This window comes from Gobio gobio (assembly GCF_949357685.1).
Source record: "Gobio gobio genome assembly, chromosome: 6".
In the NCBI taxonomy this organism is placed as follows: domain Eukaryota; kingdom Metazoa; phylum Chordata; class Actinopteri; order Cypriniformes; family Gobionidae; genus Gobio; species Gobio gobio.
In genome coordinates, this window is record NC_137102.1 from 47,004,543 (window position 1) to 47,021,862 (window position 17,320).

Sequence of the window (17,320 nt, forward strand, 5' to 3'; positions counted from 1 at the left end):
AAATATCCAGTATTAAAGGGTAGGCTACATAACACACAGTTTCTGCCAATCTCATGTTAATACCTATATAGTACTATTGCATCCTTCATATCTCCGAAGAGACTTTAGTTTGTCAGATTTGTAAAAGACACTGTACCGATTCTTTCCGTACAGTGGGCGGAGCTAAAGAGTCATGAGCAAACACACACACAACGGGCACAACCTAACGCTTTTTAACTTTCTTAGTTTGTGTAAATCCACTTGTGGTTCAGAGTATTTATTTTTTCCCAGATTAATTTCACACGTCTAGTACAATTATGTGGTTTTGTTTCATTAATACAGTGTATACTTTTTTCTTGATTTACCCCGAAAGAATGGAAGGGAAATGTGACAACATGCCCCGTATGTTGGGTACATTGTGAGCATATGACAGCTTAAAATGTTATTCGATATAATCAAAAAATATCCAAGACAAACAAAAATATTTTGTCAATAAAATACAATTATTAGGCCTAACTTTTATAAATAAAATAATGGCATTTTTAATCATTAAAAAAATTATTCATAATTTCTGAACATTGAGTCATTATTCACCTTTTTCTCATGGTTTCTCAAAATAATTCATAAAAGTATAGAATATTATAGTGTAGTTCTAATAGGGGCTCATTGTAACGCAGTGTGACAACACACCCCAGTGCACAACTGGGATTTAAACCGCGGCTCGTGTCTTCTGCTGGTTATATCAGCATTAAAGAACGATCTCTTACTGTTAAATAACAGATAGGCTATACGATTAAAATAATATCAGATTTGTCTTACTTTAAATAAACAACAAAAAAACTGAGATAAAAAAATAAACTTAAAGGGTTAGTTCACCCAAAAATGAAAATTCTGTCATTAATTACTTACCCTCATGTCGTTCGACACCCGTAAGACCTCCGTTCATCTTCAGAACACAAATGAAGATATTTTAGTTGAAATCTGATGGCTCAGAAAGGCCTCCATTGGCACAATGCACGGTTCACTCTCAAGACCCTTAAAAGGTACCAAAGACGTTGTTACAAAGTCCATCTCACTACAGTGGTTCTACAATAACTTTATGGAGTGACGAGAATTGTGCGGAAAAAAAACGCTAAATAACGACTTACATAGTGATGACGATTTCAAAACACGGCATCATGAAGCTTCGAAGCGTTATGAATCAGTGAGTTGAATCATGATTCGGATCGCATGTCAAACCGCCAAACTGCTGAAATCGCGAGACTTTGGCGATCCAAACTGCTGAATCGACTCACTGATTCATAACTATTCTCGTCACTCCATAAAGTTATTGTAGAACCACTGTAGTGAGATGGACTTTGTAACGACGTCTTTAGAACCTTTTAAGGGTCTTGAGAGTGTAACGTGCATTGTGCCAATGGAGGCCTTTCAGAGCCATCAGATTTCAACTAAAATATCTTCATTTGTGTTCCGAAGATGAACGGTCTTACGGGTGTCGAACGACATGAGGGTAAGTAATTAATGACAGAATTTTCATTTTTGGGTGAACTAACCCTTTAAGTAAGAAATGTACTTTTGCTATGGTTAAATAAATGTTCAATGATATCTTCCAAAGATATTTAAAATGTTTAAAGTTTCGTCATCCTGGCATATGTGGAAAATGTTTAACTGTGTGTTACAACTAACCCTGAGTTAGGTTGTGCCCCGCTCTCCCCTACATCATGGCATTATCCCTGGATAACTTTCGACTCACTATACGTTCATGTTGTTTACATTATATGCAAATATGCGCCGATTGCCAACAAATCACAGACATTTGAAGCCGTTTACTCACTGCCTGAGGTTTCAACTCATGACCGGGAACAAACAAACTGACACGCAAACTGCATCCACTGTTTTCTTAACGCTGGGTTATTTGGGAAGCTGAACAAGGTTATCTTTCCCTCACAACCAAAAACACACTTCTTTAATGACATTGTTGATTTTGTGGTCTAAAAAAAAAAACGTCAGCGCTGCCGACGGCTTCCGTACGTAACACGCTCGTTGATGGGCGTGCTCTTGCTCTCACTCTGGTTGATGTGCGCATGCGCTGATCCGGAAGATGTGTCCATATAAGGAATTCCACCCTTTATGACATCATACAGGGCCATACTTGGAAAAAAAACTTTACGAAACATATTCGAATCCTGAAGGAGAGTATTTGGCACAGAAATAAATTAGTTTTTTAACATTTTGGCCATGTTTAGCATGAAAATCCAACTTTTTAACAGTGTAAATAAGTCAGAATACATGAAATAGCATTAGACCCCCCCCCCCCAAAAAAAAAAATTATATAAACACATTATTATATTATTATAATTAGTTTGATGCAAGTCAAACCTATTTTTTTCCAATGTGAGTCCATTCTGGAGGAGGAGCCTCACTCTTGACACGTCCCACCCAAACCACACAACCCTTTAGTTAAGTTTGTATTTCCTGTGCTTGTGAGGTGTGAGACTGCTGCAGCCTGAACTACTGAAAAAGACCTGTTCACACGCCTCACACACACGCTCAAGTACAAACCGCTTCGATTTTGTTTTGTGTGCCGTTTCAGAAACACATTCTTCAAATGCTTACAGGACTATTAAGGTGTACTGTAACCTGGAGTGTAACTCAAGACTTCAGGAAAAGTTGATCATATAAACATTTACTTCATAAACACACATCTCTTCAAAGAGCCTTAGGAGCATGTGTTAAGGTAAGTAACTAATCTTTTTTTCCCACTTATTTAGTTCCACTTATTTTAAAACTGCCAAGAAATCTTGTGGCATTTTATTATAATATGCAAGTAAATGTTGTCAGATTTGTTTGTACATGTTTGTCGGACCAAAATTGTTCAAGGCAAACTATTACAATGTAGATCATATCATGCTGATATCATGGCTTTACTCTGAAATGTATAATTATATATATAAATATATACATGTATGTGTGTGTATGTATGTATTTGAATATGAATCAGATTAACAGACAAGTAAAAGCCTGTTTCTTGGGGCTGCTTTTTCTTTCCCAATATCTTTTTTTGTTATCAAAGTAAATGATTAACTGTCTCTTTCATTGTTCTGAGTCAGAGACACTCCTTTCTGCGAGTCCTTTTTTAACCTACTTTTTGGTACAAAGGATTCTTTTTTAATCAAAAATATATTTAAAAGAATATATGTGAGCAGTATAGTTTGCCAAAGAGTGCCAGATTTTGTGTATTTGTAAATAAGTGATTACTCTCTCTTCCTGGTGTTTGTTTCCGTGTAATTTATGAGGCTCTTCTGCATTTAGATGGATATGAGGGTGCTGTTAATATCAGCTCTACTAGGATATGTCTCTCACGTCAGAGCAAAAACAGGTAAAACAAGTCATCTATCGACAACAACACAGCTACTTTCTGTAGCCTTAGGGGACATTCTTTTAATGTTTAGGTTTATGAGTTTATCTAGTCATGTTGTGGGAATAAATAGGCTGTACAAAGAAAAAAGTACTTTCTCAAGTTATTCTTCAAAAGAGTCGTTGGCTTTTCTTTTCATAATGCTTTAGTCGCTGGGAAACTGTGATTTAATAACCTCACGTAACCTTGTAAAATGTTAGATCTTGTCTTCTAAAGTTACTGTGTGTGTTTTGTGCTCAGACAGCAATGTATGCGTTTCTGCAAATGCCAAAACATGCGGAGAGTGTATTCAGATCGGGCCACAGTGTGTGTGGTGCAAAGATCCTGTAAGTTATTTTGTGTACAACATTTGATTGTCAACTTCTCTGGAAGAGGATCCGAGTCTTACTGGAACATGTGAACTTAGCAAGTCTCTGCTTGCATCTTAACAGGATTTCAAACTTTCACGCTGCGATGATAAGGAGTCTCTAGAAAAGGCTGGTTGCACTCCACTGGGCATAGAAAACCCTAGAGGAAATGTCACCATTGACAAGAACAAACCTGTCACAAACCGTAAAATTGAGGGAGGAGCGAATCTGAGGCCTGAAGAGATCACCCAGATTCAGCCACAGAAATTCACCCTTAACCTTCGATCAGGTATGGACCCCTGAAATATGAAATATTGTGAAATATTAGGACAAGTTCGTTCAAATTTACTCACCTTCACCTTCCAAAGCTGTATGACTTTCTTTCTTCAATGGGCCACAAAAGGAGAATTTCTGAAGAATATATTGGCAAAATTACTTTTCAATATATGTGAAGTGAATGAGGACGGAGAGGATGCCTGTGAATGAACAATAACCAAAAAAGGCACCATGAAAGTGCTATAAATTTGGTCCATGCGACGTATTTGTCATATTCCAAGTTTTCTAAAACCATGTTAGCTTTGTAAAAGAAACAGGCCTTCACGTGCTATCGGAATTATCCTAAATATGTCATAAATAGTTTCTTAGTGAAAAATTGGACATGGACTCCCTTTCATGTCATATTTTCCACTAGGAAACTCGGGGATAATTTGGATACCCAAGTTCATGACATGGGCCGGCCATAAACTTTAATGGGATGGTTGCATGCGATTTCACTTTTTTAACTTTAGTTAGTGTGTAATGTTGCTGCTTGAGCATAAACAGTATCTGCAAAGTTACAACGCTGAAAGTTCAATGCAAACGGAGATATTGTCTTTTAAAGTTATGGCAGTTTATTGCCTACAAAAAACGGCCGGTTTGGACTACAACAAGCTTTTTCCCAGGTTGGTGACATCATAAACCCTTGCTATTAACATAAACACTGCCCCCGCGAACATGCAACAAAGTGGGCGAGGCCACATGGCAGTCATTACGAAAGAGAGAGAGCTGTTGTAGAACTACAAACTACATTTGGCCATCTAACCAATCTAAGACCATTGCGTTTTTCAGAGGGATGGGCTTCCCAGGATGCAGGAAGCAAACGAGCCGTTCAAAGGACAGTGGACACAGCGGTGTGGAATAAAGATAAAATATAAGAAAAATACTGAAAAAAATTGTTTTTAAAGAAAAAAGTATTAAGACATGTTATACTGCGCCCCATAAACACAACCAAGCCTAGAAAAAAAACACGGAACCACCCCTTTAAATATGGCGGAGGAGAGAACAATTGCTGCTGTGACTGCTATTCTTAATTCGTTTTTTTTTTACAGCAGCTACATCTCTTTGTATTGTTGTTAAAGTAGTGCATATTTACATAGATTAATAATAATTTGAAGCGTATTGTATGTTTTATACACAGCGAAAAATAGCCTGTATTTGACAGAAACTCCAGAATTGTCAGCAAGCTGGCTATCTAGATAATGTGGTGAATGTTTATGGTTGTCAATGATTAGGAAGCAAAATATAATTTTGATATACATAAGATTTTCACAATAAATAGGATAAACCTGGTGTCAAAATTATTTGCTCTCGAGTTCAACTTACTGGTTTATTACTATGAATATCCAAACAATGGTGGGGGTGGTGCCGCAGTGGGCAAGTGATAACCAGTAGCCATGGCTTTGGGAGGGGCCTCGTAGGGCAGAGAAGCAAGTGCATTCTGGGAGTTGTTGTCTTTCATCCACACAAGACAAAAATACATGTTCTGTCTTTTCTCGGTCTAGAAGGCACCAATTTCAAAAATAATTTCACATTTCTACTACATAAATAACCCAGTTTAAATACACATTCATCTTCTCAGCGCTGAAGCACCCCTTTAAGTTGGGTGTCCACCTTAGATATAATCACCATATTTATAATGAAACCATCTTTTTTTAAAATGTGTTATTAATCATATCCTTTAATAAAATTTAGTTTAGTGTTACTACTGTATATCTATATTAAATTATTATGGGATCTCCTTCAATGCTTTCCGAATCTTTACTTTTTTAAATGATTTTGTTTCCATATTTTTTAGATTTTAATGACAGCATATTTATTGATCAAAAATGAATTCTTTTATTCATCAAAATAAACAGAAAATAGTTCAAACTTTGCTAAAGTGATGGTTTTGAACAAGTATTAACTTAGACATTATTAAAAACATATTATTTTAGCGAAAGTATTTGTATCAATACTGTGTGCCTTGTGTGGGGTAAAAAGCCCCCCTCGACACCCCGTACATTTTTAAGATGTTTAAATAAAATAAACCACTTTTATGATTTATTTCCACACATCTGTTGCTCCATATGTTCAATACAAACATATATATTTTTCTGTATATTATACATTATAGGAGTGGTGAAAAGCACATTTTTAAATTTAAAAAAACTAATTTTCTTTAAATGGCACATGCCTTTAGCCCTGTTGTAGCCCTACCCTATAACTTCAGAAGATATGTAATTTTATGTACTTGAATGAATGTCTTTCACAATATTTTTGTTTGGAGAATTGTTTTGTTTTGGCATTCCTAATTCACTTTCATTAGCCTATATAGAAAAGATTTATCAGGATTTACGTTTTGTGTTCTGCTGCTGCATAAATGTAGTATACATAGTAATACAATTCTCAGTTTACCTAACATGTTTAACAAATTGCTCATAGCATTCATAGCATAAAACTGAAAAAGAAAAACTTGTATCAAGATTATTTGAGCACACAGGAGAATTGGCATGTGACTGTGAGCTACATATTTCTTTTCCTATCTCATCTTTGTCACTCTACAGGCGAATCGCAGAAGTTTACTCTCATGTTCAAGAGGGCAGAGGATTATCCCATCGATCTGTACTTCCTGATGGACCTCAGTGACTCTATGCGAAGTAATCTTGAGAATGTCAAGAACCTGGGTGCTGACCTTGCCAAGGAGATGCGGCACATCACTAAAGACCTGCGGATCGGTTAGGAGGACACGCATGCTCACATTCACCCCTGCATAACTTTAAAACTGTTAAATGATCTGCTAACTCTTGCTTGCAGGTTTTGGTTCATTCTTGGAGAAGCTTGTTATGCCTTTCATTCTGATGACGCCAAAGTATCTGCAGAACCCATGTTTTCCAAACGACTGCACTGCACCTTTCAGCTACAAAAACGTCCTGAGCTTGACCAACGACAGCACATTGTTCGCCCGAGAAGTCAGCAAACAGAAAACTTCTGGAAACCTGGACTCTCCGGAGGCAGGATTTGATGCAATCATGCAAGCTGCTGTCTGCACGGTGGGTCGGGTTCAACATTCCATAAATGCCACAGAACTACGGGCAAAGTCTCCTGTACATGTTAGCACATGCAGTGTTGTCCGTGCCCTGTGAATGGCTGTGTGCACAACTACGTTTGTTTTGTTCCAACAAAATAGTTTGTCAAATGGTAAATGCTTCCAGTTTAGAAATCATACAGTTGGATGCAAATTTTCTGGTAATTTATACATGAAATTACTTCATAACCATCTTTATATACTGGTTCTGACTGTAGCCTGAGGGTTCTGATTTCATTTTCAGTCACTAACCATGTAGTCAATGTGTGATTGAGCGTTTGTAAAATAACAAACAACTCATTCGAATCGTTCTTATTGAGTCACAGGGAGCAGCATTAGCTACTGAACAAGTTTGGACAAAACATGACCATTTGAAGCTGTTCTGTTTGCTGTGTTTTGATTGTTTTTTCAGAATGAGATTGGCTGGAGGAATGTCACTCGTCTCCTCGTGTTTTCCACGGACGCTGGATTCCATTTAGCTGGAGATGGAAAACTGGGTGGCATTGTTCGTCCAAATGATGGGAAATGTCATCTTGCCAATAATATGTACACCATGAGCAACTACTTTGTAAGTGTGAGCTTTACAGCAAGACAGATAGATAGATAGATAGATAGATAGATAGATAGATAGATAGATAGATAGATAGATAGATAGATAGATAGATAGATAGATAGATAGATAGATAGATAGATAGATAGATAGATAGATAGATAGATAGATAGATAGATAGATAGATAGATAGATAGATAGATAGATAGATAGATAGATAGATAGATAGATAGATAGATAGATAGATAGATAGATAGATAGATAGATAGATAGATAGATAGATAGATAGATAGATAGATAGATAGATAGATAGATAGATAGATAGATAGATAGATAGATAGATAGATGATAGACTCTCAAAAAAAGAGTACAAAATTGTACCTTTTAAGGTACAAGTGGCCGTCACTTGGGTGGAACATTTTTGTACCTCTATAGTCAGCAAGTTTGGTCGTAGAGAGCTGATGACCTGCAGAGATAGCTCCAACCCTACTACGCCACCATAGTGAGTTTAGTCAAACATTTTTCTTCATGACAATTTTTGTTTATGGCTTCTTTTAATTTGAACAGATCATGTGTTTTGTTAACACTGTAGCAAAAACCACAAACTCGCATAAAAAGCCAAGAGTCAAACTGCCCAACTAAAGGAAACACTCATCACCATAATAGTGACCAAATATTTTCAATAAAACCAACATCTAAACCTCTGTTAATTCTCAATAAGAGCTTCTATAGACGTCTTTCAGGGTTGGAGCCAACCTCTGCAGGACAGCGACTCTCTAGGACCGAACTTGCCTGCCAATGGTTTAATTGTACCCTAAGGACCAATTGTGTACCTTTAAAGGTACAGTTATACGTTTTGTTCCCCAAGGAACAAAATTGTACCTCCACTGTACCTTTATTTCTGAGAGTGTAGACAGATAGACATACAGACAGACAGACAGACAGACAGACAGACAGACAGACAGACAGACAACTGGACATGTCAGACAGTCTTTCATTTCAGTTCTTTTTTGCAGGACTACCCCACCATCTCTCAGCTGGTAGACACACTGAGTGACAACAACATTCAGACCATCTTTGCTGTGACAGAGCAATTTCAGGCTCTTTATCAGGTGTGTGCATGCTTGTATTATATCTTCTCCAGATTGCAACAACATCATATTTATCCATCTCCTAATATAAGCATCAGTTTTAACTCAGATTGTAGTCTGTGTTGATTCACTGTATATGTGTGTGCACAATAGGAGCTCTCTGCTCTAATCCCTAAATCAACAGTGGGGACACTGTCTGCCTCCTCTACCAATGTCATCCAACTCATCATTGATGCCTATAATGTAAGTTTGAGTTATGTATCAAATGTCTATCAAGTGTGAAGCAATGGTTGGCGGTGGTCAGCTCTAGTTCCTTTTGCGGTTCAAAAGAAAAGGAACTAAAACCGCTGTTATTTTTCACTTGCGTACAAAGGAATTTAGCCAGTTCTGATGTTTTAAGGTTGTTCATAATTTATAGTTCGTAAAGTGCGACCAGCAATGGCCGGTTGCATTAACTAATAAGACTAGTCTTACAAGTTAGACATCACATTTTTTTCTTAAAGACTGTTCATAGCTGTTTTAAGTCAGTTACATAAAAACGTAGATTGGCCTAATTTGACACCGAAAAGTAAGACTGATTGCCCCTGACTAAATGCTAGTGGGTCATACAAGAACTTAAAGGGTTAGTTCACCCAAAAATGAAAATTCTGTCATTAATTACTTCCCCTCATGTCTGTCGACACCCGTAAGACCTCGGTTCATCTTCGGAACACAAATTAAGATATTTTAGTTGAAATCCGATGGCTCAGAAAGGCCTCCAATGGCACAATGCACTTTACACTCTCAAGACCCATAAAAGGTACTAAAGACGTTGTTACAAAGTCCATCTCACTACAGTGGTTCTACGATAACTTTATGAAGCGATGAGAATAGTTTTTGTGCGCAAAAAAAACCTAAATAACGACTTATATAGTGACGACCGATTTCAAAACAATGCATCATGAAGCTTCGAAGCGTTATGAATCAGCGAGTCGATTCAGCGGTTTGGATCGTCAAACCGCCAAACTGCGGAAATCACGTGACTTTGACGATCCAAACCGCTGAATCCACTCATTGATTCATGATTCATAACGCTTCGAAGCTTCATGATGCATTGTTTTGAAATCGGTCATCACTATATAAGTCGTTATTTAGGGGTTTTTTGCGCACAAAAACTATTCTCGTCGCTTTATAAAGTTATTGTTGAACCACTGTAGTGAGATGGACTTTGTAACGACGTCTTTAGTACCTTTTATGGGTCTTGAGAGTGTACAGTGCATTGTGCCAATGGAGGCCTTTCTGAGCCATCGGATTTCAACTAAAATATCTTCATTTGTGTTCCGAAGATGAACGGAGGTCTGACGGGTGTCGAACAACATGAGGGTAAGTAATTAATGACAGAATTTTCATTTTTGGGTGAACTAACCCTTTAAGACACTGTCTTAACGTAATGGCTATGTTTATGCAACCGGTCCCTGAAAAATAAATAAGAAAAACTGAAAAACTATAAGTAATAGTACATCCAAAGAAGAAAACTTGTTTAATCAGGCTCATGTAATTCTAAACCCGTATGACTTTCTTCCTTCTGATATTTTGAAGTATTGAATTTCAAAATGTCTTCTTTTGTATCCCACAGAAGACATTCATACAGGTTTAAAATAATGATGAGGCTAAGTAAACTGAATTGTCAACAGTGAACTATCCCTTTAAATGTAAGATTTGAATGAATATTTTATTTTCCCAGCAGTAATATACTCTCTTTTATTTAATTCTGTCTATCAGTCTTTGTCCGCAGAGGTCATTCTGGACAACACCAAGCTACCTGATGGTGTGTCCATCTCCTACGTCTCCTACTGCAAGAATGGAGAGAGCATAAAAGGAAATAGTGGTGCTGCAAAGTGCACCAACATCTCCATTGGGGATGAGGTGAGAATGAACGCCATAAAAGCCATCTCAACTTGTCCGTGCATGTAAAGGAACTAACTGTTGCTCAAGACAGAAGCCAGTCGCTCTTCCCATTTGGCAGCAGACTTCTAACTCATTCCCATTCACCAATGCTCTTCTAGTTTGCATACTTCTAGGACACGTTCCATTTGAAACAGAGTAGTTGCAGATGTAATTTCTTCTTATTTTAAATATAGCCAACCTGACTTTCTCTGACAAGCAGAGGAGCTACAGCAATACCCAATGAAATTGCGAAAGGAAGGACTGGGAGAGGAAATTCCAACTAGCTATCTTTTTTTTCCATTCTGTGCAAATCAGTGCAAAAACTCCATGTTGCACTATTTTATTGCAGATATTCTGATACAGGGATTCATAGTTTTTACTTGCATTATACAAACATACATTTGACAGTATTTTACTGTACAATTACATAATGTGATGTTAACCATTTACAGTTTTTCACCATGGTAACTTGCAGTTAACCAATTAACAGGTTGAATTAACTTTCATCCCTCGCTCTCATCCTGTAACAAATCCTTCCATCGCAGGTCAAAATGACCCGAAACCATACAATTATACCTTTTTTTGTAAAGAAACCTTTTATCTTTTCATTATATATATTTTTTATTTTTAATGCCATTTTTTGGAGATTTTTTAATTTCTTTAAATTACTAGATTTTATCAATAAACAATATCATTTAAGCACATTCTTCACATTCTTACAACTTAAATTCAAAATAACTCTCCAATACATGCATAAACCAGCTCAAATCAGCTCAAACTATCACACATCGAGTCAATTTGGGTGTCTTTGTCGACCTCTTGTGGAAATAATATAATATAACATGATATTTCATGCCTTTTACCACTAGATGGCCTAGTGGCCTATATGGAGCAAATTCACTCTTCCGTTGGGTCCTAAAGTCAGTTCTTGAGTTTATCTCTTCAGTATGCATTCAGATACACATAGACATTATAAAATCATTTTTGGTTAAGTTTTAGAATTTTTAGTTTTAATCTTTGAGCATTTTTAGGTTTTTCTATGTATACTGAATCATTCCTCACATTCCATTCATTCCTAAGGGGGTCAAATTGACTTGAGAGGGAAGGATTTGTTACTATTTTTATTACAATAACATAAACGCCTTGAATCCAGTAAATTTTTTGTGTATTCATGGATCAAGTGCGACAAAATTCTTAAAGGGTTAGTTCACCCAAAAATGAAAATTAGCCCATGCTTTACTCACCCTCAAGTCATCCTAGGTGTACATTCTTCTTTCAGACTAATAAAATTGGAGTTATATTAAAAAGGTCCTGGCTCGTCCAAGCTTTATAATGGCAGTGACTTGTTGGGTCATTTTTGGAGTCCATAAAAGTCCATCTATCCATCATATAACTGCTTCACACGGCTCCGGGGTTAATAAAGACCTTCTGAAGCGAAGTGGCACGTTTGTGTAAGAAAAATATAAATTTTTAAACCTTTATAGACTAAAATAACTAGCTTAACTAGCTAGAGTAACCCTTGACACAAGCATATTGATGAACGCAGAAGCGCAGAGGATAGAGCAAAACAAAACACCGGTTGTAACGTACTGTTGTGAGACTGAAGGTTGAGTATCCAAACGCAGCTTTATTAAAGGGTAATCCACACTCGTAGTCATCAAACAGGCATGAGGTTATAACATGTAATCAGTCCAATCAGGCAAACAAGACAAGAGAGACAGGCAAATGGGTAATCCATGGAACAGGCACAAAATCCAAAAACCAAGAGACAAGAAACCAGGGAAAACGCTCAGAATTGCAGTGTGAACAAAACAAGACTTTGCAGTGAATGACAGAGTGAACATGGTTTATATAGGCTGGGGTAATGAGGTGATGAGACACAAGTCGGAATTGGAGTGCCCTCAGGTGGTAATCAGGGGCACTCTCACTAGTGATTGTGACACTGGTCATGAATTAGAAGTCTGAAATAAGAATTTTTAAATTCCCAGCCCTATCCACGAGAGGCGTCAAAGCTTGTGATGCTCCTGTACATCGCGTCAGGGGTTACTCTTAGCGCAATCGACTTGCGTACCGCTGACAGCCGGAAACTAGTTATTTTAGTCTATAAAGTTTTAAATATGGATATTTTTCTCACACAAACACATAATTTCACTTCAGAAGGCCTTTATTAACCCCCCGGAGCCGTGTGGAGCAGTTATATGATGGATAGATGCACTTTTATAGACTTCAACTTTTGTGGCCCAATAAGTCACTGCCGTTATAAAGCTTTGAAGAGCCAGGATACCTTTAATATAACTCCGATTTTATTCGTCTGAAAGAAGATAGGATGGCTTGAGGGTGAGTAAATCATGGTCTAATTTTCATTTTTGGGTAAACTAACCCTCTAAGGTCTTGAACCACTCCGATGAACACTCAATTAAAAAGAGTGAATTAAAAAAAAAAAAACAATTTCGGGTCAAAATGACCCAAGGGAATAATGATGTGCACAAAAAGCTTCTGTCTTCTCCTGTACACAAGGCCTTAGCATTGTAAAGAGTGTGTCACAAATAAAAGCTTTTCCCTGTACACCCTGCTATTTCTATTTCCTTAAATAATATGCCACCTTGAACGTAAAACAATGTGTTGTGCCTCATAGGTGAAGTTTGAAATAGAAATCACAGCTGAGGGTTGTCCATCTAATAAGTCAGAGACGATAACGATCAAACCGCTGGGCTTCAACGAAGAGGTGGAGATCGTCCTCAACTTCATCTGCGAATGTGAGTGTCGCAAAGAAGGAATCCCAAACAGCCCAGCGTGTCACTTCGGCAACGGTACCCTGGAGTGTGGAGTATGCAGGTTTGAGGAGCTGTCACTCTCTATCATATGCAAATGCAGATAACTACGACAATCATCCTGATTCTATGTTTCATTCTCATATCAGGTGTAATGAAGGCCGTTTAGGCCGATTATGTGAGTGCAGCCAAAATGAGGTCGAAACAGACGATTTGGATGCAAACTGTCGCATAGGTAAAGGAACAGAGGTCTGCAGCAACAATGGAGAATGTCTCTGTGGAACGTGCGAGTGTAAGAAAAGAGACAACCCAGAAGAGAGATACAGCGGAAAGTTCTGCGAGTGCGACAACTTCAGCTGCGACCGCTCCAACAATAAGCTCTGTGGAGGTATGACACTTCGAGGATTTGCAATTCTGTACACCTTAGCTTATTCATTTATTTATCACAAATTTTAATGTTGTAAATTAATTTTGCCATTTTTATTCTAAAATGCATACACACTTCTTCTAAAATAAAAATATAGAACTCTCTTCAAATCAACATGAAATGGCATTTGCATCCCATTTTATTTACAGAATATACTTTATTTAATTAGAATTTTTAATTCCCCAGCATTTATTTAGGTTTTTTTTCACTGCAAAGAAATATGTTCTTACTCAGTATTGTTGTTTTCCAGTGCAAATATCTAAATATTCTTGTTGCGACAATTTTTTTATCAACTCTGAATAAGAGACAAATCTTAATAATTTAATAAAATGGTTTATTCTTTTGCAAAAGAAGAGTCAACAGTCGTACAACCATCTGAATGCCTGCAAGTCATAACAAAAGTGCAGCTCTTATAGTTGTTTTCAAACAAGGTCACACACAGCTCTCCTCCTGTAAATTTCCACACGCACTCAAATAACCCCATATGTCTTTCATCCCACGTTTAGGTGGCCAGTAACCCCTAAGGTCACTTTGCTGGTCCCACACTCGCAGTCCTGCATAGCAAAACATTCTCTTATGTGGTTTAATATTCTTTGATATATGAATATAATTATTAATATCCTTCGTTGATTAAATTTTCCCGTCACATTCTTTAATCAAGATACATTAGCTGGATATGCAAAATGACTTCAGATATTGAGTCTTGTGTGAAAAATGTCACTGGGGTAAGAAAATTAAACTTAATTTAAATTCTTGTTTGAAACAAAATTTTCAGAAAACAATACTTCATAAGTCATTTTACTTCTCAAGTAAAGGTATCTTGAATTAAGAATGATTAGATATTTGTACTGCAAAACAAGACAATAATACTAAGCAAGATTTTTTTTTTATCCAATTAAGATAAGACAATTAGGATTTATCACCACAGCATTCTTTCCCCCACAGGTCACGGTCGGTGTGAATGCAGAAAGTGTATTTGTGAAGCTAACTACACCGGCAGTGCGTGCGACTGCTCTCTGGACACCTCCACCTGTCTGACCAGTAAAAAACAGATCTGTAACGGTCGGGGCAAGTGCGAGTGCGGCGTGTGTAAATGTACCGACCCAAAGTTTGAGGGTCCGAAATGTGATATCTGCCCAACCTGCCCCAGAATTTGCACTGAACGCAAGTGAGTGATCAGCAGAACACTTGCTAATGAGGTTAAGTTAACCCAGTGGGTTGAACTACTTGCTTGTAGTAATTTTTGCACCTGAATAACTTTTCTTCTAATTTCAGTGGTGCTCTAAAACGGATTTAATCTTAGCTAGCAGCACTAAATAAATTCATGTGTGTTTTCCTTCAAGGGATTGTGTTGAGTGCCGACAGTTTGGTATGGGTAGCAAGAAACAAACGTGTCAGAAAGAATGCAGCAACTTCAGTATTACAGTAGTGAACACTAGGGAGGATCTTCCTAAGCCCAATGACCAGTTCTACCTCGATGAATGCAAAGAGCGGGATGCTGACGACTGCTTGTTCTTCTTCACCTACGCTACCAAGAACGACGACAAGATTGAGGTCCATGTGGCTGAAAAGAAAGGTAAATGATGGACAAATGTTGCCAAGTAGCCTACTAGTTTGATTTTTTTTTTTTTTTTTACAAATATTACATTAAATATATGTGTCCACTGATGTGAACCTGATTGATTTTATTATTTAAAGTCACCATGAAATCAAAATGGACAATTCTTATTTTTATGGAATATTGTAGTGCTTCAGAAATGTAAACCTAATTTATTAAAATTCCTCATTCGAGAAGCCATTTCACTCAAGATATACTGTATGTCACAATAGAGAAGAAAAGACTATCGCAACTTGTCGTTACCTTGTATCCCATAATGCTTTGTGTCTGTGTTGACAGAGTGTCCCTCTGGCCCTGACATCATCCCCATCGTAGCGGGTGTGGTCGCAGGAATCGTTCTGATTGGTTTAGCACTTCTGCTCATCTGGAAGCTGATCATGATTATTCACGATCGCAGAGAGTTCGCAAAATTCGAGAAAGAGAAGATGAATGCCAGATGGGACACGGTATGCAAATCTTATTTATTTTGCAAATAAGTACATTTTATTGGGTTCATGCTGTATATACTATGTGAAGAATATTGGGATAATACTCAAACTGTCTTTTTGTTCTGTTTAGGGTGAGAACCCCATATACAAGAGTGCTGTGACAACTGTGGTGAATCCCAAATATGAGGGAAATTGATGGATCTTCTGTATGGATTGCAGCAGTGGTTCTCAACTGGTCTTGCTTCAGGAACCAGATTTTACATTGGTGACTTCATACAGTACCATAAACTGTATTTAATGTAGTCTGGGTCATTTGACTTTGGACCAAAATGCCCACTCAGATGCCAACAACAAATTTTTCCATTTAAAATGTGATAAATGTATTTATTTAGCATTCAGCCGTGTGCATTTAGCATGTGTTTTTTTTCTTCTGTCCACTACTCAATCAAATGTATTTTTTACCGGTTGAGAACTGATTTATAAACTAGTTTCCCATTGCTTGATTATTATTATTTTTTTTATGTTTATATGTAAATATTAAATTCCTCCTTTCCTGTGCATCCACCAATGACTACTTATTTTGATACTTTCTGTAAAGCCAATAAAACAGTGTTTTACTAAATACACTCTTGACTTCTTGGGCTAATCCAAGCATTATAATAGCAGTAATAGTTGCTCTGTTTTTTGAAGTCCATAAAAAATGCATCTGTCCGTCAAATAACGTGCTCCACGCGGCTCTGGGGTGTTAATAAAGGCCTTCTGAAGCGAATCGATGCGTTTGTGTAAGAAAAATATCCATATTTAAAAATGTATTAAATTTTTTTCTATGGCTCTGCATCAGCCGTCCCCGCGCCATCACTTCCGGCGAATAAGGTCAAAATACATGCAAAATACCGGCGCGATCATAGATATATACATAGATTTCTCATTAGTGCCTGTGCGGATTGGTCGAATGAGGCATTTACGTATATATATCTTTGATCTCGTATTTTAACCTTATTCGCCAGAAGTTATGGCGCTGGAAATACTAGATGACATTCGTCTGATAAGAGGTAAAAAATAACATAAATACTGTTCGGTTTCTCGCCGAAACCGATCGTTTCGTGTCTTAAGACCTCAATGTGTCGCCATGAGCCGCATGGTTTAATAAGGATTTGTATGTCTATGTGTTTTTACTCTCATTGCTCTCATACTCTAAAATATCCCCACTGACATGCATTATACAACTATCACACTGCAACGGTTGGAGTTAAAAATCTTAATTTGTTCTACTGAAGAAACAAAGACACCTAAATCTTGGATGCCCTGGGGGTAAGCAGATAAACATAAAAATTTCGTTTTTGGGTGAACTATCCCTTTAAGGGCTGTTAACCAAGGATGATA

At 37.3% G+C, this 17,320-nt stretch overlaps 1 protein-coding gene across 1 annotated transcript; it reads left to right on the top strand.

The window, feature by feature from the left end:
* The first annotated feature begins 2,437 nt into the window (after nucleotides 1-2,437).
* Nucleotides 2,438-16,704, top strand: LOC307127570 (integrin beta-1-like). The gene is made up of 16 exons (XM_079818889.1): nucleotides 2,438-2,716; nucleotides 3,292-3,358; nucleotides 3,638-3,723; nucleotides 3,829-4,033; nucleotides 6,606-6,776; nucleotides 6,856-7,091; nucleotides 7,539-7,694; nucleotides 8,693-8,788; nucleotides 8,921-9,010; nucleotides 10,529-10,672; nucleotides 13,329-13,528; nucleotides 13,614-13,852; nucleotides 14,837-15,059; nucleotides 15,235-15,467; nucleotides 15,789-15,955; nucleotides 16,068-16,704. The coding sequence occupies exons 2-16, from the start codon at nucleotides 3,292-3,294 to the stop codon at nucleotides 16,131-16,133; spliced, it is 2,379 nt and encodes a 792-aa protein (XP_079675015.1). The 5' UTR covers nucleotides 2,438-2,716; the 3' UTR covers nucleotides 16,134-16,704.
* Nucleotides 16,705-17,320: the final 616 nt, after the last annotated feature.

Coding starts and splice junctions, on each gene's coding strand:
- LOC307127570 (XM_079818889.1), top strand. CDS start 3,292: ATGGATATGAGGGTGCTGTTAATATCAGCTCTACTAGGATATGTCTCT. Junction 7,695..8,692: donor ACACCATGAGCAACTACTTT/GTAAGTGTGAGC, acceptor TCTTTTTTGCAG/GACTACCCCACCATCTCTCA. Junction 13,529..13,613: donor CTGGAGTGTGGAGTATGCAG/GTTTGAGGAGCT, acceptor TTCTCATATCAG/GTGTAATGAAGGCCGTTTAG.